We start from the raw sequence: 23,420 nt of genomic DNA, 5'->3' as shown, positions 1-23,420 counted from the left end.
TATTCTGATGTTGTCCCATGGGTTATATGAGTATTTTCGGAAGTTTTAAGGATTTCTTGGCATAAGCTTGAATGGTAGGTAAAGGTCTTGTTCTATGGATACTTTTGGGGGTAACATTTTATATTTAGGCTTTTATGGATGGTGATGAACACGAAGGCAAAGTCATTGACTATGGTTAAAGGACTTTTAGGTTGTGTTCACATGAATTATTAAAGTAAAGTTAAGCAAGATTTCTCCTTGATTACACCACAACTATCAATCCAGATTCAGACTTGCTCCTTTCTCCTTCACTACTTCCCACATGGGAAATCCTTCACAATTTCTTTCAGGTTACTTCAAAGTCTTTACGAAAGCAGCAGGCAATAGAAAATCAGAAAAAAGTAAGGGAAAACACGCTAGGATTCAATATCCAGTAGCTCTTCCTGAGGAAATTTGCCATCAATTTTCTTTACCCGAGATCAGAGCTGCTACCAACAACTTTCATCCAGACTTAGTCATCGGTGAAGGTGCTTTTGGAAATGTGTACAAAGGGATTGTTGATGATAGAACCATGGTTGCTGTTAAACGCCTCAGACGAGATGAAGTAGAAGGAGTCAAGGAGTTCCAAACCGAAGTGCAGTTGCTCTGCCAGCTGCGCCACCAACATCTCGTGTCTCTTATCGGGTATTGCAATGATAAGGACGAGAAGATCGTTGTATGCGAACTTATGAAAAACGGATCACTCCGTGATCATCTCCATGGTTGTGGTTATGATCCACTCCCATGGAAGCAGAGGCTCGAGATATGTATTGGTGCAGCTCGTGGATTACATTACCTTCATACTGGAGCAAAACATGCCGTCATTCACCGTGACGTCAGGAGCAACAATATTCTTTTGGACGATAAATGGGTTAGTAAGGTTTCTGATTTCGGGTTGTCCAAGATGCGTCCACAACCTTCATATAACACGTCAAAAGCTTTGGAAAAAATAGAGTCAAAAGTGAAGGGTACTTTTGGTTATTTGGATCCAGAGTATTTTCGGAATTCGGAAATTTCAGAAAAATGTGATGTGTACTCATTTGGGGTTGTTTTATTTGAAGTGTTGTGTGCTAGACCGGCCATTGATCCAAGCCAAAATAGGTGTGAAGTAAATTTAAGTGAGTGGATCCATCACTGCATAGGCGAAGGAACCATTTATAATATCATTGATCCATATTTGAAGGGGAAGATAGCTCCAGAGTGTTTCAAGATATTCGTGGACATCGCTCATTGCTGTATTAATGAAGAGGGAGATAAACGGCCTGAGATAGGTGAAGTGGAGCTCATGCTAGAGCTTGCATTGGAGATGCAAGAGAAAGCAGATTCGGTAATAAAGGATCTTGATCCTCATGGTGAATGTATCTACGGAGAAATATCATTTCGTATCTCTGTTTCTGACCACATCGGTGTAGACGATAGCAATAGTTCAGAATTTACTTGGAGAGATGAAAAACACCCTAGGATACTTCATCTAACAGCTTTTTCTCAGGAAATTCACCGTCAATTTTCTCTAACCCAGATCAAAGTTGCTACCAACAACTTTCATCCAAACATGCTTATCGGTAGAGGTAGTTCTGGAAATGTGTACAAAGGGTTTATCGATGATGGAAACTTGGTTGCTGTCAAACGCTTAAATCCAGATGCAGCACAAGCACTTAATAAGTTCCAAACCGAATTGCAATTGCTCTGCCAGCTGCGCCATCAACATCTCGTGTCTCTTTTTGGGATTTGCAATGATAAAGATGAGATGATCCTTGTATCTGAACTCGTGAAAAACGGGACACTCCGTGATCATCTTTATGGTTCTGAGTATGATCCACTCCCATGGAAGCAGAGGCTAAAGATATGTATTGATGCAGCTCGTGGATTACATTACCTTCATACTAGAGTAAAGCCGGCAATAATTCACAGTGATGTTAAGAGCAGCAATATTCTATTAGACTACAAATGGGTTGGTAAGCTGTCTGATTTCGGGTTGTCCAAGATGTGTTCACAACTTTCATACTCTAGCACGTCAAAAGCTTTGGAAAAAGTAAACTCAGTAGTGAAGGGTAGTAACGGTTGTTTAGATCCAGAGTATCTTAAAGATGGTGGACTTCCAAAAGAAAGTGATGTGTACTCGTTTGGGGTTGTTTTATTTGAAGTGTTGTGTGCTAGAAAGGTATTTGATCCAACATTGGACGAGTATGAGCAACATCTAGCTGATTGGGTCCATCGGTGCATAGACAGAGGAACCATTTATAATATCATTGATCCATATCTGAAGGGGAAGATAGCTCCAGGGTGTTTTCGGAGATTCATGGATCTTGCTTATTATTGTACCTGTTTGGAGGGAAATACATGGCCTGAGATGGATGAAGTGGTGCTGATGCTAAAGCTTGCATTGGAGATGCAGGAAAATGCGGATTCCGAAATGAAAAATCTTGATCCTCATGGTGATTGTATGTATGGAGAAATATCATATGTACATCCCTGTTCCTGGTCCTAATTTACATGTGGAGAGTAACAGTAGTACATCACAGTTTGAAACGGGGGCAAGCGATTTGGATTCCAGCAGTACATCACTTGGATCTTTAGTAAATACCACTTCTACAAAATAAAAAAGAAGAAACTTGTGGCCATTTTTTGGCTTTGTGAATGAAGTGTGAGAAGAGGCTGAGCCATGGACTGAAGAGAATAGGTTCTTTTCTTTTATAGAACATGATGGCTTTTGTTTTTGATATTTTATTGCTTTCTAGAAATCAAGTTAGAATTTGCATGGAAATTGCTCCCATTTTTTCTCACTGGATGCCTCAAATTTTCTTATAAATGTTAAGATTCAGGCTCACTTTCATTCACCAAGGTGTTCATAACTAAATAATTTATTCTAAATAGATTGGTCTGAACCTTTTAAACCCACTCGTGAAATAAAAGAACTTGATTACCGATATGATTTTGTACTCCTAATCCATTTTGGGTGGCTAAAGTGAGGGCCCAATCATCTATATGTTCCAACCCATAACTAGATAAAGAAAGCTTGATCAATATGGCCTATGAAGGAGAGATCATGGGCTCTAGCCCAGATGAACATGTACTCTGGGCCAACCCCAAACCACAACCATACGGAGCGTTTTTTCGGCTTGAGGCGAAAACCCGTACAGAACTTTGGGTTGAATAACAAAAGAAAAGAAACGGCGCGTAATTGCTCTGCAAAACGGCGGAACTCTGAAGCAGAGAAACGTTGAAGCGAAGAGCGTGAAGAAGTTTGCTATAATACTTCCTTTCAGAACAATTCAAAGAGAGTCCGGCGGTGAGAATTTGATTCTAACTCTGTTTGGTTACTTAGAAAAACCCGAGGAAAGTGAAAGAGAAACAAACTATTTTGGGGCCTTTTCATGTTTGGTAAAGTTTACTAAAGAACTGCGCACGATTTCTTTGATAAAAGGCTTGAATGAAAAGAGAAAAGAAGTTTTATTGAGCAAGAAGAATGAAAAGGGCTTAACAAAATTTGGGTTCTTAAGGAAAATTGATTTTTTTTTTTTTCATGTTGATTGGTTTTAGCAAAGGTGTAGTTGAATGCTTACAGATGAAATTGAAAAGGAAAAAACTCTGAGCAGAAAAAGCTCAAATTTGAGTTAAATATAATATGTTTAATTTTAATAATGAGATTAGGATTATTATGAATGTAGTTTGCTTCATTGATATGCTTTTTCTTTCATATGATTTCATTGCTGTTCCAGAGCCCCTCAAGGATGTTAAATTATTAATGTAAAGAAGAAGCAGCTTTTGGTTTTCTATAGTATGAGTATTTATTATTGTTTTTTATGGTTGTTTTGACTAAGTATTGCAGGACTTTGAATCAGGAAAGCCTTACATCAGCCTTATTGTTCACTGAATTGTGTAGTGTCTTGATTCTTGACTGTTGCTACTGCTATGGCTGCGGCCAAGACTCGGACCAGTAGCTTCTCTCGAAACCTTTCGGCTGCAGCCCCATCTCAAGGCCCCGGACTCAAGTGTGGGCCAAATGGCACGGTCTTTCTATCTTCCGGGATATCTGACCTTGACAGTAATGTCCTACACTCCCTCATTCTTATTGTTGCATAACATTCTCTTCTGGCTTTGCTTTCTTCTAGTTCTTTCATGTGATTAGTGTGATTTGTTCTCTTATTGTGTAGTTTTTACTTGATATGTAGAGATACTAGGTGGCGGGTTCCCTTTGGGAAGCCTAGTTATGGTGATGGAAGATGCAGAGGCACCTCATCACATGCTTTTGTTGAGGAATTTCATGTCTCAGGGACTTGTTCATAATCAACCTCTTCTCTATGCTAGTCCAGCCATAGACCCAAGAGGGTTTTTGGGCACTTTGCCCAGTCCTGCCGCATCCAAAGATGAGAAATCCCATAAACACGATCCAGATCAGGTGCCCCTCATCTTGACCCCCTTTTGTCTATTTGTATCTTTTTCAGTCTTGTTGAAATCTCATGTGTAAATGCTAAGAATGCGAATAGCATATTCCAAAAAACTTGCAGGAGAAAGGCTTGAGAATTGCTTGGCAGTATAAGAAGTACTTCGGTGAAAGTCAACTAAATTTTGATGGCCAAAGAGGTAGTTTTTATTTCCCTGGTATTATTCTATGTTTCTTTTTACTTGTAGGTTTAACAAAAAGTTAATGCAGCTTGGTTTTGGGTCTTAATTAAGGTTAAGCCAAGATTTATTCTTTCACCTCATTATGCATTATTGGGTGTTCGCTTGAAAGTGCACTGTTCTTAACCTATGTTAATGCTATTCTCTCCTTGAGAGTTCTACACTCATATCTCTTTATGTTATTATGGTGCAGATGGTAAACATGAGTACTCTAATGAATTTGACTTGCGGAAGCCCCTAGAGAGACACTTTCTTAGTGCACAGCGTGTAGATTGTGTTAGCATCCAAGATTCTCCTAATCTTTCTGCTCTTCAAGACCGTAGTGCAACATTTTTATCTCAGTATCCACGGTATCATCATTTGCTTTCTTGGTCATATATTCATAATATTTGGAAACATATGATTATGCTGCCATATTAGTAAATTTTTGTTTCATTTTTACCGGTTATGTCATCTCTCTTACAGCTCCATTGAGAATACTGTTTAAGGTTCTGAAGTCATATTTTTAGTGTCTCAACTAACTTGCCATTAATGTCTTTTTTTTTTATTTTGTATATTTACTTGTCATTGGTTTCCCTCTTTTGGCTATCTTATAGAAATGATGGCAGCATCTCATGTGCTGGTCGAATTGCTATACAATCATTTTCTGCTCCTCAGTGTGCGTATTCCAACATGGTTAGTAGCAAGCCCATATGATTTGTTAATTATTATAAATTCCTTCCTTCATTGAAAAGTTCTCTTCTAAGTTAAGAATTTTTTGAAAATGATTTTGCACCTTTTAGACTGTAGAAATCATAGTTTTAAAATTCATTTTATGGTACATCCATTGATTTTAAAGATGTAATCCATTGCTTCTGTTAATGTAATACATTTGCAGGAATGGGATATGCTTTCATTTATTAGATCTCTCAAAAGCATGGTACGGTCTTCAAATGCAGTTGCCTTGATAACCTTTCCACCTTCTCTTCTCTCACCGTCCTTCTGTAAAAGATGGCAGCACATGGCAGACACGTTGCTCTCTGTCAAAGCAATCCCAGGTTTATATCAGCCTGTACCTTGCGCTTATGGTATGCATTATTTTCAAATGTATCTTGACTTATTGATCTCATTTGATGCATATCTCAGATGAAGACAAGGAATTGTCACAACTCCTTACTGGTTACCAGGATATGGTTGGCTTTCTCAACGTTCACAAAGTAGCACGCATCAACACACAGGTTCATTAGCATTACCCTTCATCCTAGTGTTGTACCAACTTAATTGGTTCCTAACTTAGGAGCTCCTTGGTCTGAAAATTTACTCACAGTAGCCTTATTGCACTCATTATTTTACATTGTTTTACTTAATCATATACCTCATTTGTCCAAATGTAAGCAGGTTCCCGTGATTCTTGATGCAACAACCTTTTCAATCAAGTTACAAAAGCGAAGGTTTTTGGTTTTAGAATGTCTAAATCAGGCCCCTGTCGATGGTTCAAGTGGAACTTCGTATGGCACATCTGGCAGTTGCTCTGGTTCCTCCAAGACTGGGAACCTTGATTTTTGACTGCATAACTCAGGAAGCAGTCAACTAATCACCATAAGAATGAGAAACCGTCAGAAATGAAGAACAGAATCCACCCTTACTGCATAGTACATAAGGTTTTCCGATAGCCAGCTGACTGAGCAGTTGAGGACCAGCCACAACCACAACCACATATGTTGTTGATCTTATCTGCCAGATTCTTTCTAATGCTAGGTGGTCGCGTACCCTAGCAAACCTCTTGGTGAGCCAGATAGGAGATGGTTGCTAAGCTATGTAAAGTGGGAAAGTCTAAGAACACAGTCAAATTTACTCTATTGATTACCCAAGCTAGCTTGCTATAAGTGATCCTGGGGTCCCCTGTTTTCTTCTTTTGGGATTGGCCTTTTTGCTTAGAGGAACTTTTGGTTGTGTACTACGCAAGAGAAACTACTGTAAACATTTTACAACAGTATTTTTATTTCTTATAATCGGAGAGGAAGAATTCGAATTTACTTTTTAGGTAAAAAATTATACATCAATTAATGAATCAAATATTCGAGTATTTATAATAATTTATTTAAAAACGTATTTGTTATTTAAGCTTTGAGTAATGTTTCATGTTCTATTCAGATTTTACGTAACTGTTATTAATAAAAACATCATTTATCATTTTAACATAACACTAATGTGAAGAGTAAAAAATATTATATCATCATATCATTATTTCATATCAACATACGATTTTCATAATCTATTATAACATCCATGATAACATGACAACGTTATGTGGCATAGCATAACAAATAATATTTAAACAAACAGTAATTAGTAATTAGTTAATTATTAATTACAAAGATTTATTTAATTCAAAATTAAAATAAAAAAATTAATTTAATATAATAAAAAAATAAAAATTTATTTCAATTTTTTGAATAGTTAAAAAAATTTAACTTATTTAATTTAATTGTCTAATTTGCAATTTTAACCCACATATAACTCCTACTCATAAATTTAAAATGGGCATTCTTGTCTTTTAACAAGCTTTTTAAATCTGGAGCCTTCACAGGGTGGGCCAACCCGAACCCGTTAGCTCATTCAAACCAAACCGTCAAAAATAAGAAAAAAAAAAAAAAGAGAAGGAAAACATAAGCGCGTTATTTTCGCTCGCTTGCCCGTTTGCTGTCTTCCAAAAGGAAAAAAACATGGTAGTCCGATCCCTTTGGCGCTCGCGCCCCAAGCTGGCGGTTGCCGCCACTGCCCTCTGCACGGGAGGTGCCGCAGCTACTATTGCCACTTCGGACGACCCCGCCACCGCTCTCAAGGTCTGCACCACCGTTCCTCTCCGCCTTGTCCGTGACTCCGTAACTGCCGCCTCCATCGTCGTCGGTACGTCAAACCATTTTCAATTTCTTTCAAAAGTTTTAAACTTTTTTTTAGTTTTTTTGATTGAGAGAGTTAATTTGAGTTTAAAGTTTCAATCTTGAATAAGTTTAATGGAAAAATTTGTTGACTTTGTTAGATTTAAAGGGATAATTAAGATTTGTAAATGCCATGGCTAGAATTTTAGTGAAGTATTGGGAATTGGGTTGCTTTATGTCTTTTTCTTTTTCAATTTTTATAACCCCCCATATTTTTAATCATACTATTAGATTATGAATACTCATTATGGGGACTACCAGAAGGAAGTAACGAGAGAGCTAAGGTAAAGCATGAAGTTCATTTAAGGTCGGCGCGGAAGCTTCAAGAACTTTGTTTTAGAAATGGAGGAATTTATATCAAGCTTGGCCAACATATTGGGCAATTGGTATACTCTTAGTATTGCTGATTTTGTGTCTTTGAATAAAGTTTGGCAATTGGGATTTTGGATTCATTAGATGCTCTTTAATTGTGGGTTTGAGCCGAAAATTTTTGTTTTCTTTTTTATTTGTTTAGGAGTACCTAGTTCCTCAGGAGTATGTTCAGACGATGAGGGAGTCGATGTTGAATAGGTGTCCAGTTTCTTCATATGATCAAGTGTGTGAAGTCTTCAAGAAGGAACTCGGAGAGACACCTGATAAAGTATGTATTGTTTTGAAACATAATGTTCACATAAGCAGAATTGGAGGCTGCATGACTGCTTTTCCAGTTTAAAAATTGATATTGGCGCTTTTTTTGGCATGTAGAAGACTAGAAGCTAGACTTGTCAATTTAATCTAACTTTTCATGTGCAGATCTTTAATGAATTTGATCCCAGACCAATAGCAAGTGCTTCCCTTGCACAAGTTCATGTTGCTCGTACCCATGATGGCCAAAAAGTTGCTGTGAAGGTTTCAATCTTTGTTACTTTTACCTGAAAATATTTTCCATTTGAATTTTGTGGATGTAGGACTTGGGTATTTCTTGTTAGTATTTACTTTCCATGTCCAAATTATTTTGCTTGAAATTCAGGTTCAGCACACTCATATGACAGATACTGCTGCTGCAGATCAAGCTACTGTGGAATTTATTGTCAACTCTCTGCATTGGTTATTCCCGTCTTTAGATTACAGGTACTGTTTTTTAGAATTTCCTTGTTTGTCTTCTAGACTATGAGTTATGATGCATACATAAATGAATGCATGCCTGCAGAATTTGCTTGATTTGAGCATACAGGTTTTCTGCTGTCTTGTCCGTGGGTTTTACATGGTTTCAAACTGTTATAGTTTATTGAAATTTTCTTGGCTTATGCATGCAGATGGTTGGTGGCTGAAATTCGAGAAAGTTTACCCAAGGCAAGTTGCTTTGATAACCTTCTCGTTATATTTTCCAGGAATTTCTTTATGTCGTGATATTCCATAAAAAATTCTCTTAATTTACTCTTTTAAGAAATCTAGATGTATTATAAAACCAGTTTTCTTATGACATGGTGCTTGTGTTTTACTCTCTGTGGGTATACCTTCCATGTACCCTTGCCTGTAAGAGGTGGGACTTAGAGTCAACTATATATAATTGTCTTTTGCTCTGATAGACATGTTTTCAGTCATCCAATATGTGTTTGGCTTTCTTGCCATCCAAGGTGGTATAGCATGAAGTTTGATTGTTTCTAGCCTTTTGACCTCAGGAGCTAGACTTTTTGATAGAGGCAAAGAACAGCGTGAAATGTTTGGAAAATTTCCAGAAGCTGTCTCCTCATATTGCAGATTATGTATATGCACCAGAGGTGCATTGGTCTTTAAGTACCTCAAAGCTGTTAACAATGGAATTCATGGATGGTGCGCAAGTGAATGATGTGATTGCCATTCGAAGACTTGGAATCCAACCCAATGATGTTGCAAGATTAGTAAGTTTGACTTAATGTTGTCATCCAAATTGTTTTTCTGCATTTAGAAGCTGTATTAACTTCTCTACCCTAAGCTTTATTTTTTATTAACAACATATGTGTACAGGAATCATGTATTTTTAGAATGAGACTTTAGTATTTCTGTGTCAAAAGAATATATATTAGGCCTACAGTTATATGATTGTTATAAATATATACAAGAAATTAATCTTGATATCTAATCTAATTCTATGCAGGTTAGTCAAACTTTTGCTGAGATGATGTTTAAACATGGATTTGTTCATTGTGATCCACATGCTGCTAATTTATTAGTTCGGCCATTACCTTCTGGAAAAAGTAGCATATTTGGTGAGGGTCCCTTTTATGTTGAGATTAAATGAGAACGTCTCTAGTAGTGCTTAACTAGATGCAATGGAGAACGTTGATGTTAAATCTTTCTTGTTTTCTTAACTATCCATAATAAGAGTATTGTTCTGTCTGTTTTTGGTGAAAGCTATTGGAACTTGTCTGTTTTTGGTGAAAGCTATTGGAACTCTTCCAGCTTGATCCTCTAAGATGGTGCCCCTTCTTTCAGTATGAAATTATTGACTGCTAGTAGTGATGTCATCTTTTAGATGTTCAATCATATAATTTTGAAATAAAGGAATATATTGGGGAGCTTGTGATTCTTAAGGCCAAAAATGTTGGGTTCTCAATGTTCTGTATTCATAATAAAATTGACTAAAACCTGCTGTACCTCTTTCCAGGAACTCTGAAATATATTCATGGAAAAAAGAAAATAGAGAAATCTAGAAAACATTATGACTTCCACTTAGACATATAATGGGCCATCCTTATTAAAAATTTGAGTGCCTATGATGAACTTCTTTTGAGGCTTTTAATGTGCTTGGTTGTGAAGTTTAGTTACTTTTCCAAACACAATGTTAGGATTCCTTGTCTGAATATTTATTCTATTTCCATTTCTCCTTTTGTATGTGCAGGCAAGAAAAAACCACAGTTGATACTTCTGGACCATGGTCTTTATAAGGAACTAGACTTCTCTACCAGATTCAACTATGCTTCTCTTTGGAGGGTACATCATTGCTCTCTCCAAAAATTTGGATTTAGTTCTTGGTGCATTTATGAGTTTTACTTGTGAGCAACTTGATGTTTTCCTTTCATGCTTTGACTTCCATTGCAGGCATTGGTGTTTGCTGATGCTAATGGAATAAAGGAAAATAGTGTCAAATTGGGTGCTGGGGAGGATCTATATGTGCTATTTGCGGGGATTCTAACCATGAGGCCCTGGAATAGGGTCATTGACCCTGCTGTGGATCATTTGGTCATAAAAGGCACTGACAGTGATCTTTCAGAATTACAGGTGATATTGTATAGAAGGGTTCTGAGATGCTTCTATAGATGATGTTACTGATAATTGAATAAAGTTCTGATTCCAAATGAAGCTCTGTTTTTCTCTTAGGAGAGTGTTTGTTGCTATATTAGTAAGTTGGATTTTTTAATCGATTGGTTCTCACTTCTTGGTTGGCCATATCTATCTTCTCTTGCAGATGTATGCATCTCAATATTTCCCTCAAATATCAGAGCTTCTCAGGAGACTGCCCCGTGTTATTCTATTGATGCTGAAGACAAATGATTGCTTAAGAGCAGTTAATAACTCTCTGGTATTTCCACATCTTTGATTCCATTGAATTCTTTGTTTGCATGAGGTCACAATGAGGCTTATTGTTTGAGCACTCTACCATACTTATGAATTTTGATTTGTCACCAAATTTTCTTGACTGCTGGTCGGATTTGGATGTTCATATACAGTTACAGGGTTCATCTCTTGAGACATTTCTGGTCATTGGGAAGGTTTCTTCTGAAGCAGTTGTTGAGGCAAAGATGATGCAGAAGAAATCCTTATTACGTTGGTTAAATATCTGGTTGGAGGAGGTCATCCTGGAAGCTCGTCTTTTAGTAATGCAGATGGCCCTGTGGCTTTTGCAAGTCAGGAAAGCGTTGACTTGGACATAAATACAGTTTCCGAAGTAGTTTCTTCAATTCTTTACACTTTTAATATCATATTAGGATTCAATATTTTTTGCCCCCGTTGTTTAGACCACCTCCATGCAGGTTGTTTGAACTCGGATTGACAGATTGATTCTTTTATCTCTTCAAAGATATGAAAAAATTTATTACATTGTCATTGTTGTAAAACCCCATCAACCGGGCGAGTTATAAACTGTAAGAAACATCATTTTCCAGACAATAATGGATCAATTTCAATAAAGAGCAGAAGCAGCTGATTATCGATTAATGAACATTTTATATGGCATGTGGGAATGAAGCGTATCGTGTGGCCTCGTATACATCTTCGTTCCTTTCTTGTGACAGGAGCTTGATTGAATGATGGCACAATTCAGGCAAATAGTATTAAATGCTATCAAAGAGAAACAGACTCATCAACCAGTTTCTGCTTATGTTTAATCTTTAATGGCTTCCTTTCCGAATGTCCTTTGCTTTATTACTCATAAATCATTGCTGCATTAGTTGTTGGTTTCTGGTAAACCTTATTTTTCCCACTCTTGTTCCTTCCAAGCTGTCCCAATCAGGAAAACCCTTTGCCCCATGGAGCTGGCAGGTTTTTTATGCTCCTCGGATCAGTACCAGGCTTGTTAAACAGATGTGGAAAAATGAAGGACAATGGTGATATTATGAAGGGTTTTAGTATGGTCATATGGAATGGAAAAAAGGATGGATCAAGACTTTTTCTTAATTTGGGTATTGAAAGAAATGTGTTACAATTTATTGTGGTGCAAAGTTTGGTGGCTAGTTTGGTGGGTTATTACCCAAACCACTGCTGCCGACCACCTCCCTTACCCTCTGCCCGCGAATTACTTTATGCCACCATCAATTCCTCATCTGTCTTCTCTCCATTGCATAAATACTTCATACCTCTCTTTCAGCCAAATGTCCCCTAATTTAGTGATTGATTTTTGAAATCTTTTTCATATATATATATCAGCAAAGTACATAAACAATGACATCCAAGTATGTCAAAAAATTTTTTTTTTTTAGTAACGCTATTAATATTATTAAATTTGGACAATACCTTGCCATCCCCTAGTTGGTATCAAAGCCTCATGTCTATAAACAAGGTAAGGCACATTGTCATGCTAAAACCTGACTATAGATTCTTTGTTTTCTTAAAGAAAAAGCTAACAATAGACTCTGGACTCCATAGGCAGTGTCCCCATGCAAAGATGCCAATGTAACATAGACAGAAGTAGTGCTTATATCTTGGAAAAGTTTAACAAGAGTAACCCCTTTTTTCGTATGTTTGTTGGAGTTAGTGTTCAGTAAAAAAAATTTAAAAGAAAAAAGCGAGTGTAGTTGGTTTCCCAACTACCAAGTAAAGCTCAAACGTATATCATTAATATAGCAGAGAGAAGCACGTTGGGCAAAGGGTTCCTCGAGGCTCCACCTTGTTTTCCCAATTCACATTCAAAGGGAGAGAAAGAGAAAGAGATAAAAAGAGCTTTTTAGAGGAAAGACAGTGAAAAATGGTGGGACCAGCAAGGCCACAGTTCGTCCTCTTTGGATCATCCATTGTCCAACTTAGTTTCAGCAATGGCGGATGGGGTGCTATTCTAGCTGACGTCTATGCTCGCAAAGTACTTTCTCTTTGTTTTCCCTTTCTGGGTTATTTTGAATGTCTTTGTTTGAGTTATGTTTTGTTAGATTACGAGGTTGTCACTGTTAGTTTGATGCATTGTTTCTGTTCACCTGTTCTTTTTTGGGCTCAGAAGGTAGAACATAGCTCTATGGTTTTGTCTGCTACATTCCAACATCTTTCTGCTTTTTCCCTTTGTATGATAAGTGATAATCTGAATGATTTTTTGTCAACAAAGCCTGGTCTTTTTGAGGATTGATCTGCTCTTTTTGCTTGTTTTACCGTCTGTCCTTGTTTACTATTAAGGTTGTGGTTGTGGTTGGTAGGAAAGAAAAGAGAGGAAAAAAGGGAAGAGATAGAAACTTTTTTCCTTTTCTTTCTTTCTTGGTATGAGTGAAAATTAATGTGACAGATGAATGTTTACCAATTTTTTCATTATAAATAACAATTCTGCAAATTTGGATGAAGTAAAGGAGGCAAATTGTAAATTTTAATTGTACAGATTGTCCCTGTAATTTTTAGAGGGATGGCAAGGGAAATAAGCAAGATTTAGGAAATAAAGTTACAAACTTTACGATGGCAAATGTAAAAGTTGTTTTTTTTTTTTTCAATTATTGGATTTCCTCCTGTTGTTTGGTTTCCATCTTTCCCAACCAAGAAATTGAAAAAGTTTAAGTTACAGTCCAAATCATTCACTATCTAGCTATTTACAGAGAGACATAAGGCAGTGTTCCTAATCTTAGGTGCATGTTCTGATGCCAATCATTGCACTATGATTGTCACCTCATTTACTGATTGTGAAAGAATCTGCCATTGATATTCCAATACTCTTACTTTGTGTGTGTGGTTTGTGTTCTTATGGGAATCCTAAGTTACTTGCAATCCCTTGCAGGCTGACATACTTTTACGAGGATATTATGGATGGAATTCGCGACGTGCAGTAGAGGTGCTCGATCATGTTTTCCCAAAGGTATAAAAGTTTTTGATAGTCATTACATCAAACTTGTCAAAATTGTAATTGATGCTTATGGATCAGCCATGTATTGTCCACTTTGATTTACTCAGTCACACTCCCAAATTTTGGGAAAGTAAAGGGAGCTGCATCATTATTGTATGAATTAATTGAAATTCCTTCGAATTATTGAAATCACAGAAGATTTTTGGAGAAACTGGATATTGAACTTAGACAGTGTGTGATGCTAAAACTTAAAAGTTAATTGGTGGATGTATAAGAAGCCTGGTAATGCTTTCTGTAATTTGGAAAGGTCTTTTTCCATTCTATATGTGATCGTTGATTATGCATAGGTATTAGTTTCCATGTTCAGATTGCTGGGGTATTCTCTTTTCAAAGCGGTGTTTTGATATTAACAATCGCAGTTCGGTTCTTTTATGTATTACAGGATGCTGCTACACAGCCTTCTTTGATAATAACTTATTTTGGTGGTAATGATTCAATGGGACCTCATCCATCTGGCCTTGGACCTCATGTGCCACTTAATGAATATATTGAGCACATGAGGAAGATAGCAATTCATCTGAAGGTACTTTCTCAACATATTTCTCAGTTGAACTTGACACATCACTGTAGGCTTTAAGAGAAGCAGACTGACCTAGCAGAAAAATAGACAGAAAATCTTCATTCTTATGAGGTCCAGAAATGTCCTAATTGCTTGGAACAAAGCAAAGAGAAGAAAATGGTTTCAAATGCTTGAAATTTATCAGTTGTTCCTTTGTGTTTATTTGTTTTTGTGAAAGGGCAGCCTTAAACTCAACCTAACAGGTCTTTTTGCTGTCTGAGAGTAACACCTGATGTTCATTCTAACTTCATTTTTCCTTGTTCTGAAAATCAGAGCCTTTCAGATTCAACACGCCTCATTTTTCTTACTTGTCCTCCTGTTGATGAAGACAGAGTTAGTAAAAACACAAGGTGCTGTAATGCATGTTTTGTATGATTTGTTTCCCTTATTTCTTATTGCAAAATGTCGATCTAAGACACGCCTCCCTTCGGTATATCAGTGAATTCTTTAGCCACCTTATTCGAACAAATGAGTTATGCCAGAAGTATTCTGAAGCTTGTGTAAAGCTGTGCCAGGAATTGGATGTGAAGGTGGTTGATCTTTTTACTGCATTTCAACGAAGAGATAACTGGACAGCTGATTGCTTCACGTAAGTTTTGCTCGGCTATGATTTCCGAATCTCATCTTCTTTTGACACAATCACATTTCGAAAGTTCATTGGCTTTATTTGTGAATCAACCATGTGCTTCATACTCCACTTAGGTCTCTTCATATAACTTCTGTCTGCCTTTTTCCCCATCCTGCCAGCTACTTCAGGAACTTGTTTGCCTTTTGGGGTAGGATACTATAGGGAACTAGTGATACCTCTTGCTGTGACAATGACATTTCCTGTATGGGAATCTGACATGGAAGTTTTGCTACCATTGCTATTTCACTTGTGTTCTAAAGTTTATGCCTTTGATCAGAGATGGGGTTCATCTATCTGCTGAGGGGAGCAAGATTGTAGTGGCCGAGATACTAAAAGTACTCAAAGAAGCCGAGTGGCAGCCATCTCTGCACTGGAAGGCCATGCCAACTGAATTCTCAGAGGACTCACCTTATGATCTTGTTGCTGCTGATGGGAAAACCACATTGAATCCGTCCGAATGGACATTTCACCGGGCGATTCAATGGGACTAGAGCAGTGCAGAGTTCTCTTCCAGGTTCATGATCTCCAACATCTCATGGAAATCAAACCTGTCTCACTTGAAATTGAAGGATGAAGTACCAAAGATGAACAGGATTTGTAGAAAAGGACTGAGCTTTGAACCATTTAATGGTTGCTTCTTGCAGAATCCATCATGAGTTTGATTAAATTTAGTTCAGTTGATTCTTGTAAAGTTTATATATTTATATAGTAAGTTCAATTCCGACTGAATAAGCCTAGAGGAACTTGAATTTGAAGCGCACAGGCCAAAAATGCTTGATTCGATTTCGCCCAATGGGAAACATTGTTACTTTCCAATTTTCTATGTATACATCTAAATCTTTTGTGTGGGAACATGCTTCATATTCCTTGAAACACTTTTTCCATACATTACGTGCCTCCTCCCTCAAGAAGTAATTTTAAGAAAAAAAACATTTAAATCAACTCATCATTCTCATAATATTCAAAATCTTTAATTTTTTTCTTATCCATGACCTAAAAAGAAAAAACATGAAAAATTATTCTTAAATTTTATACCGAGATCAAGATTCGACTCTTTGAACAATAAAATACATTAAATTAATAACTTAAGTATAACATTTATAACAAACAATTCTAAAATTTAAAAATAAATAAATTTTAAATTTTAAAAAATTTGAATTTTTCTTGAACGTAACAATTTAATTTTATCCGTCAAATTTTGAAAATAATTCGAGATTAGAAAATGATCCCATTGTCAACGCAAAAGGGCCCTAAAAAATTGTACTTGTCTCCTATCATTGGATGAAATTGCACCAACTTTCCAAAGGAGTCGAGATAGATTCGAAGTAATCGGTGCTGCTTTCTTCCACCAAAATTCAAACAACTAGTAATATTTTTTACGAACCTATATTTCCAAAGTGCATTTCGGACCCACAAAAGGTTGAAGTAAAGCATTATACGATCACTTCAACGAAAATTAAAATGGCAAACGGACAAGGAAAAAAGGAGACAAAGCTCCAACGAGAAAGTGGTCCTTGGAAGGAAAAACAAGTTAAGTTTGACATATGTTTTCCAAGTAAAGTGACCCATAGACCCACAAGAAACCTACCCTTTTGAACAAAGGGAAAGGCTTTAGTCTTCGGCATCTATTTATTAGGTTAAAACTTTTGTATTCGAAGACTTGTTTTGAACTTTTGAATTTTGTAATGATTAAAAGTTTTAATAATGTAATATCGAAATTGACTCAATTGATAAATTCATTAATCTTAATGATGAAGAATGTTAATTTTTGACAGCCACCTATTAGATTAAAACTTTTGTTCCTTAAGAACTTATTTAGTATTTTTGAATTTCATATGGATTAAAGTTTAATAACGAAAAATCGAGATTGACTCGATCAAGTGAATTATGTTGAATATTTCATGTATGTTAATATTGAATATACAATTTTTGTTAAAAAAAATGACATATATTACTCTAGACTCTCGAGGAGTCAATTATGTGCAAAAGTCTACAAAATAAACTAAGTCAATAAAAGAAAAAAGAAAAAGAGGATCAAATTAATATCATAAAAGAACCAAAGAAGCTACATATATTTGACATGACTATATGCAGGAATTAAGGTGCTTTTTATTTCTAACAAAACCCTTTTCGTTCCAAAGACTTTTGCAGCTAACAATGAAGCAACTGTTCTCCAAGGTTCTGTCTCCGACCGACATCGAACACAGGCTGGCGGTTCCGTCGGAGATTTTGTGGGCGTTCGAGTTCGACGACGAAGCACGTGCTGCTGATTTCCATGTCGAGGACGTTGCTGGGCAGAAGTGGCACTTCCGTTGCTCCACCAGGAAGAAAGATTTCCACCCGAAGCCTGTCGTTTCCAAAGGGTGGCGTCGGTTCGTTAAGGACAAAAGACTTCGAGTTGGAGATAAGGTTGTGTTGTACAAGGATGGTGGAGGCGGTTCCTCGTACAAAATCAAAACCATGAAGAAAGTCTTCAAGTTGTTTGGTAAAGATGTCTGGCTTGAGTCTTAGCCAAAGAATTAATTTGTAATTCCCATTGTTCTTTCTTCCTCTTCTTGTAGTAAAGATGAATAAACAACTAGTTTCTTGTATGTTAATACAATTAATTGAGTGGGAATTTTGTTATAATTTTCCCTTTATTAACTGATGATTCTTTTGTTTTTTTCTTTATCTTTCTGTTTTCTTTAGTTCTTCAACTGGCAAAGAAGCTGGTGGTTCATGTCCTTAGACTATTTCATAGCAACACCTTTTTTTGGTCTAATTTTCAGGTTTCTTTCACTTCTTTGGATAAGATTTAATGGTAACGAATGGATTAATTTCAATCTAGAAAATGCATGCATGAGATTAACATATCCGTGAGGAAATAACTGTATTAACTATTTCGAAAATGATTCAAAATGTATTAAATTTCGAAATAGTATATATCAAGAATAACGTTTTAAAAGAAAAATTATTTCAGTGAATTAACTATGATGAAGGAGAAATGATAGTTATTATTTGTACAAACCAAAACTCGAGTGATAAGGATGTAATGCAAGATCTGGAAAACAGAAATTAATTATATTTTTTTAATAAAATTATTAATTTAACATCCTGATTATGAACTTTGAAAACATATCTAGGAAGCTGTCTATATATCCAAGCCCATATGCCATAAATTCAAACATAAAGAAAGACCATTTCATAAATATATTAATATCACATTATAATTTTAAGATAATTATATTTAAGTAATTTAAATATTTCATTTACGAATCTATGTACGTGTAAATACTAAACAAATATATGGTTTATAAATAGAAATATAATTTTATTGATCAAGGTACAGCAATGTGTAATTTGCTTTTATATTGGGCTAGGTTGGGCTTTTCCAGTTAATCAGCAGATGGGCTTGTGAACTTGGGGAGAGCTCAAATTCGAAGGGACATGGGTGGTTGGTAGAGGTGTCAATATGAGCTAGCTTGATCTAGTTCGACCCAAATTTTTATAGATCGGGAAAATATGAGTTGGGTCGGGTCAATTTATTTTTTACATGGGTCATCAAACCTCTAATTCAGCTCACTTCTTGTTAGTCCAAGGTTCAAGTTAGATCAGTCAATTTTTTTTAAAAAAAATTATTTTTATAATTTTATTTAATAAATTTTTTATTAATAAAATTATTTTATAATTTAATCCATAAATTGAATATAAAAACATGTTACAAACAAATAAATTACATCAAATATAAATAAATAAATTACATAAATAAAGTTTAAATCTTTCACACAAACTACCATCCCATAAACATAAGTATATAACTAAATAATAAAAACTTCAAGACTCATTTATATCCCCTCAATCCTTATAAAATATTTAAATCTTATTTAGACTACAACAATATCTCAAGGTATGAATTATTATTAATTTATCATTTAATATTCATTACCATAAAAAAAAGATAATAAATTTTAATCTAAACTAAAATTATTAATTTGATAAGTAAAGATTAAAAATATTGAAATATATAAAATAAGTAATACTATTAATAATTAAATTATTAATTTTATATAATTAAATATATAAAATTATTAAATTAATTAAAATTATTATTTTTATCTACAAAATTGCCCACCTCACCTCACCCTAGCCCACTAATTAGATGAGTTAACTCTAATTTATATCCAATTTTAATATGAACTTAAATTTTTAAATTCAACTCACCTCATATTTAATAAAAAATAAGTCGATTCAACTGTGGAAGTATTTTATTAAGGGAAAAGAAACCTGTCAAAGTTTCTTGCATGGTTATCCAATAAAATATTTTTTATTAGAATCTAGTGGCAGTCGTAATACGTTGAAAAAGTCTCCTCTGAAACAGCAGTACGGCCAAATATCATTTTCCAAAAGAAAATTGCATTCATCTTCTTAATCCTCGAGCTACGAATATATGGAGAAGATATTCTCAAAACAGCTCACAGACAGTGACTTGAAGAAGAGGTTGTCGATTCCAACTCAATGTTTGAACCATTTCAGGTTCGATAAATGTCATTCTACGTCTGTTCAAGTTGAGGATGAAAATGGAAAAGCATGGCACTTTAAATGCCGCGTTCGCAGGGAGGGCTACCAGAAACCAGTTTTCTGCGAAGGTTGGCTTAAATTTGTTAGGTATACAAGTCTTCGCCCAGGTGATAGAGTCGAGTTCTACAAGGATACTAAAGCGGAAGGTTTGTATAGAATCCAAGTGCAGAGACGCGTCAAGCTATTGGGCAAGGAATTCTGGGCAAATCTTCGGCCATTTGAAAAACGGATTAATTTCGAGGAAAGAACAGAAGTAGCAGCAAAAGAAGAAAAGTCGAAAAGAAAACTGAGTATTTAAAGTGTATGTATGTATGCATATATGTATTAGCAACGCATCATCTGTTCTTCGTTCTTTCGAATGAATTACTTCAACAGTGCCTTTTAGCTTTCTCAGATGTATGATGATCACATTTCCTGCAAGGAAGTGTCTTCAATGAAATTGACTACCTCCCCCGTTCTTTGGTAATGTTTCGCATGTCCATGTCTTAAGAGAAGTTAATTCCTAAGCTGACTCCCTTGCCAAACTTGGGGCTGACCCAAGCTCTATGTTCACTGCGCTGTGGTAACGGTTGGTCTTTGAAGATTCATGCTTGCTTTTACCTTTACCGTGATCTCTGAAATGCCTATGCTCTCATCCCCTTCGTGGTTCTTTATGGTGACTGATGACTGCTTTTTGATGATTGTGAGATCCCTTCATATATGCTGCCCCTGCTTTTATGATTCCCTGTTTTGGTTTCCATCGCATTTATGGTGCCATCTAGGCAGCAAGTCCTGACCGGTTTTGGCAGCCAACTCCTTCTCTTTTGCTTCAGCAGTATTCGGTTATCCCAGCCTTCTGTGCCTATGTGGTTGTGCTGTTCTTTTTTCCAGCCAGCTTTTGGCAACTTTGTTGTGCTCCAGTTTTTCAGTCGTAAGCTCTGAGAGTTTTGCTCAACTATCTTTTACTCCTAACTTTTATTAATATATTATTTTCCATTTTCTTGGTTGAACCAAAAGCAAAAGTGCCCGTTTGTTAAAATTTAGTGCTAGTTTTGGCCCAAAAGATTAGTGGAAATTGCTTTTCAAAAAAAAAAAAAAAAAAAGATTGGTGGAAATTTGATTTGAAAAACCTATGGGAAATAACAGATACGTTAAGAATATTAACAGCAGACACAACTTATTCCTTCTTTATTATGCACGGATAGCCTACAGCTGAAGCTTTGTTTTTGTATAGTGGCTGTATATGTACACAAAGTAATTTTTATTCTGCAATAAATATATGATTAAATAATATTTCCCGCGTGGAAAGCAAATGGCATTACTCCTACATTTCTTTAGATAATTTCAAGGAAGCTTCCATTTGATTAAAAAATATTTCCTCCGTAGAAAAAAGCCACTTTAAATCTTGTCTTTATATGATCCATCTACATTTTTCTTACGCCTTTTGATTATAAAATTATTTCCTTCCTTAGAAAAAAGTCAGTCCAAATTTGGGTCAATCTATCTTACATTTTTTCTTGGTCATTTGAAAAAAAAAATATTTCCTCCCTTAGGAAGGATCCCTCTAAATTTCGTGTCTATGGCTACTTACATTTCCGGTAGGCCATTTGGTTAAGAAAATATTTCCACCCATAGAAAAAGCATCAAGCCACCGCATACCCTTTTAGACTTCAAACCCAAACCAGATAACTTTTCACTTTTTTTTTTTTTTTTTGCGTATTTTGTGCTAACCCCATGATTCCATTAAAGAGCTCTGATTTAACCCCATGATATTTTTTAACGCAACGATGGTTGAAAAGAAGGTGCCAAGAACCGCGTGTTTACAATCCTTGTAGGGTTGCATTCTGCGGAAGGAAACATTTTTCAATGCAATGTTTGAAAGATGGTATGGATAGGCATGCACCCGTATGTTTCTAGAATGAAGAGAATTTAATTCATTGGAATATTCTAATACATTGGGGTTGGTATGACTGGAGTGGATAGTATTTTGGTTGGCTAGGTACATACTACACAAAACTTGAATACAATATTTCAATTATTTGCTTGTAGGGTAAGAAAATGTAAGCTGGGTGAAGATTTACCTTTAAAAGCGGCCCGTAGAACTCTCCCCACCTTGTTCCAGCAAAACTCGCTAAATCAACAAGGCAAAAGAATGTCTCCTTCCTGTAATCTTTCCTTAAGGTTGGCATCTCTCCATGTTTGTATCCTTTAATGCATGTTTCTTAGACCCCAAAAATAATGCCTTTTTTTCTTCCCTTTGCAGCAGCAACAGCAGCAGCTCAGCCAACTATACACTTGCTATTTGCATCTTTCTGGTAACTATATTCCTCCCCCTCATGAACCTGAAATTCCTTCCCGTTAACATTCCCTCTCCATTTGAGACCCACAGTGCTATCATGACCATGTTTATCATCACCAAACTTGCATACGCCACAAATTTCCACACTTCATTTTCCCATGAAATCATCAGTAAATATATCATTCTCCTATCCGGAAGTCTAGCCCCGGCTTTACTTGCATTGATCCTTTTCCACGGTTATCTGGGGCGGCTCATTCTTCTCGTTTGGACCATTTGCTTTGGTAAACTAACATATGACGCATGGCGAAAGCTCTATCAGTTGTAACACAATTTCATCTGTCTCTGACTTCTTGAACCAATTGCTTGGTCGCTGTGATCTCCATAATGAAGAGAGCATTCCATATATTGCTTCAAGGTTAACACTGTGACCTCTTTTTCTTCTTCTTTTGCTGTAGATTTATAAAACTTACTTATCCAGTGGGATTTGATATTTTAATGGGTGTTTTGTGGACTAAAAAAAAGCCTTTTTCGCCTTATTGCAGCAACATTAGGACAGCCACCCACCACAAGCATGCTATTTTGGGCTTATTAATAGCTGCATCCCTCGCTTTCCTGCCACTCAAATTTGCTTCCATGAATACTACTGCGGCTCCATTCGAGACCCACTGTGCGATCCTGTCCAAATTTGTCATCACCACGCTTTTGTACGCCGTAGCTTGGGCAATGGAAACTAAACTTGAAACCCGCGCCAACTTATATCACCATGCTATCATAAGCAATATCAGTCTCCTACTCCGGAGTCTTGCGACGGTTTTACTCCTACTGATACTTGTCCCTGGTCTTGGGTACTTCACTCTTCTCATTTGGACCCTCTTCCTTGTCAAGCTCATATATGACGCATGCCAAAGGCTCCACCAACTGTACAGGGCAATTTCATTTGCTTCCCATTTATTCAATGAACTGCTTGGTCGTGGTTGTAGTGTGTGATAATCCCAGAGAGGAGTCATATATCTTATATCAGCTATGTAGTGAAATGAGACTAAACATTTAAAGATTCAAATTATCTTCAACCTATGAAGTCCTTGTATCTAAATAAAGAAGAAGGAAGAATTAGGCTACAAGTTTAGAGTACGGGGTGCTTGTATATTCACTTATAATTAAGCTTAATTGAATTTTTACTGTAAGAAACATTATTATTTTAATTAATGCATTTTTCTTTAAAATTGTAACTAGGATTGTTATTGTTAGTGGTGAGTAAAAATGGATCAAATCGAATGACCCGACTG

General features: G+C 36.1%; 6 protein-coding genes and 1 long non-coding RNA gene across 9 annotated transcripts; all 7 read left to right on the top strand.

Annotated features, from left to right (window-relative positions):
* Window positions 1–224: 224 nt before the first annotated feature.
* On the top strand, window positions 225–2,855 carry LOC148760218 (uncharacterized). The gene has a single exon (XM_088810581.1). The coding sequence runs from the start codon at window positions 302–304 to the stop codon at window positions 2,504–2,506; it is 2,205 nt and encodes a 734-aa protein (XP_088666707.1). The 5' UTR covers window positions 225–301; the 3' UTR covers window positions 2,507–2,855.
* A 294-nt stretch (window positions 2,856–3,149) lies between these two features.
* LOC18585873 (elongator complex protein 4-like) lies at window positions 3,150–6,656 on the top strand. Of its 3 annotated transcripts, none has more exons than XM_007008929.3 (9): window positions 3,150–3,307; window positions 3,902–4,063; window positions 4,191–4,417; window positions 4,527–4,602; window positions 4,835–4,991; window positions 5,238–5,316; window positions 5,519–5,678; window positions 5,767–5,858; window positions 6,019–6,656. In XM_007008929.3, exons 2-9 carry the CDS (start codon window positions 3,931–3,933, stop codon window positions 6,184–6,186), a joined length of 1,092 nt encoding a protein of 363 aa, XP_007008991.3. In that variant the 5' UTR covers window positions 3,150–3,307; window positions 3,902–3,930; the 3' UTR covers window positions 6,187–6,656. The 3 variants fall into 3 exon arrangements, with proteins under 3 accessions (XP_007008991.3, XP_017984138.2, XP_017984139.2); XM_018128649.2 differs by having other exon boundaries at window positions 3,151–3,307; window positions 3,848–4,063; XM_018128650.2 differs by having other exon boundaries at window positions 3,157–3,307; window positions 3,840–4,063.
* A 641-nt stretch (window positions 6,657–7,297) lies between these two features.
* On the top strand, window positions 7,298–11,738 carry ATH9 (ABC2 homolog 9). The gene is made up of 12 exons (XM_007008927.3): window positions 7,298–7,530; window positions 7,794–7,948; window positions 8,077–8,202; window positions 8,355–8,450; window positions 8,572–8,672; window positions 8,858–8,894; window positions 9,224–9,442; window positions 9,679–9,790; window positions 10,423–10,514; window positions 10,623–10,802; window positions 10,990–11,103; window positions 11,252–11,738. Exons 1-12 carry the CDS (start codon window positions 7,347–7,349, stop codon window positions 11,453–11,455), a joined length of 1,620 nt encoding a protein of 539 aa, XP_007008989.1. The 5' UTR covers window positions 7,298–7,346; the 3' UTR covers window positions 11,456–11,738.
* A 1,091-nt stretch (window positions 11,739–12,829) lies between these two features.
* Window positions 12,830–16,147, top strand: LOC18585871 (SGNH hydrolase-type esterase superfamily protein). Its single transcript, XM_007008926.3, has 6 exons — window positions 12,830–13,095; window positions 13,987–14,064; window positions 14,495–14,635; window positions 14,945–15,021; window positions 15,111–15,260; window positions 15,577–16,147. The coding sequence occupies exons 1-6, from the start codon at window positions 12,985–12,987 to the stop codon at window positions 15,788–15,790; spliced, it is 771 nt and encodes a 256-aa protein (XP_007008988.1). The 5' UTR covers window positions 12,830–12,984; the 3' UTR covers window positions 15,791–16,147.
* Window positions 16,148–17,456: 1,309 nt separating this feature from the next.
* On the top strand, window positions 17,457–17,810 carry LOC148760217 (B3 domain-containing transcription factor NGA4-like). Its single transcript, XM_088802494.1, has one exon. It carries the CDS (start codon window positions 17,457–17,459, stop codon window positions 17,808–17,810), a length of 354 nt encoding a protein of 117 aa, XP_088658620.1.
* Window positions 17,811–19,725: 1,915 nt separating this feature from the next.
* On the top strand, window positions 19,726–20,154 carry LOC148760216 (putative AP2/ERF and B3 domain-containing protein Os01g0140700). The gene has a single exon (XM_088802493.1). It carries the CDS (start codon window positions 19,726–19,728, stop codon window positions 20,152–20,154), a length of 429 nt encoding a protein of 142 aa, XP_088658619.1.
* Window positions 20,155–22,126: 1,972 nt separating this feature from the next.
* LOC148760215 (uncharacterized) lies at window positions 22,127–23,208 on the top strand. Its single transcript, XR_016023220.1, has 2 exons — window positions 22,127–22,549; window positions 22,677–23,208. It is a non-coding gene; the product is annotated as an uncharacterized LOC148760215 (long non-coding RNA).
* Window positions 23,209–23,420: the final 212 nt, after the last annotated feature.

Source organism: Theobroma cacao, chromosome 10 (assembly GCF_053813885.1).
Source record: "Theobroma cacao isolate CCN51 chromosome 10, ASM5381388v1, whole genome shotgun sequence".
Taxonomy (NCBI): domain Eukaryota; kingdom Viridiplantae; phylum Streptophyta; class Magnoliopsida; order Malvales; family Malvaceae; genus Theobroma; species Theobroma cacao.
The sequence above is the reverse complement of the archived record's forward strand: the minus strand, read 5'-3'. Positions and strand labels throughout refer to the sequence as shown.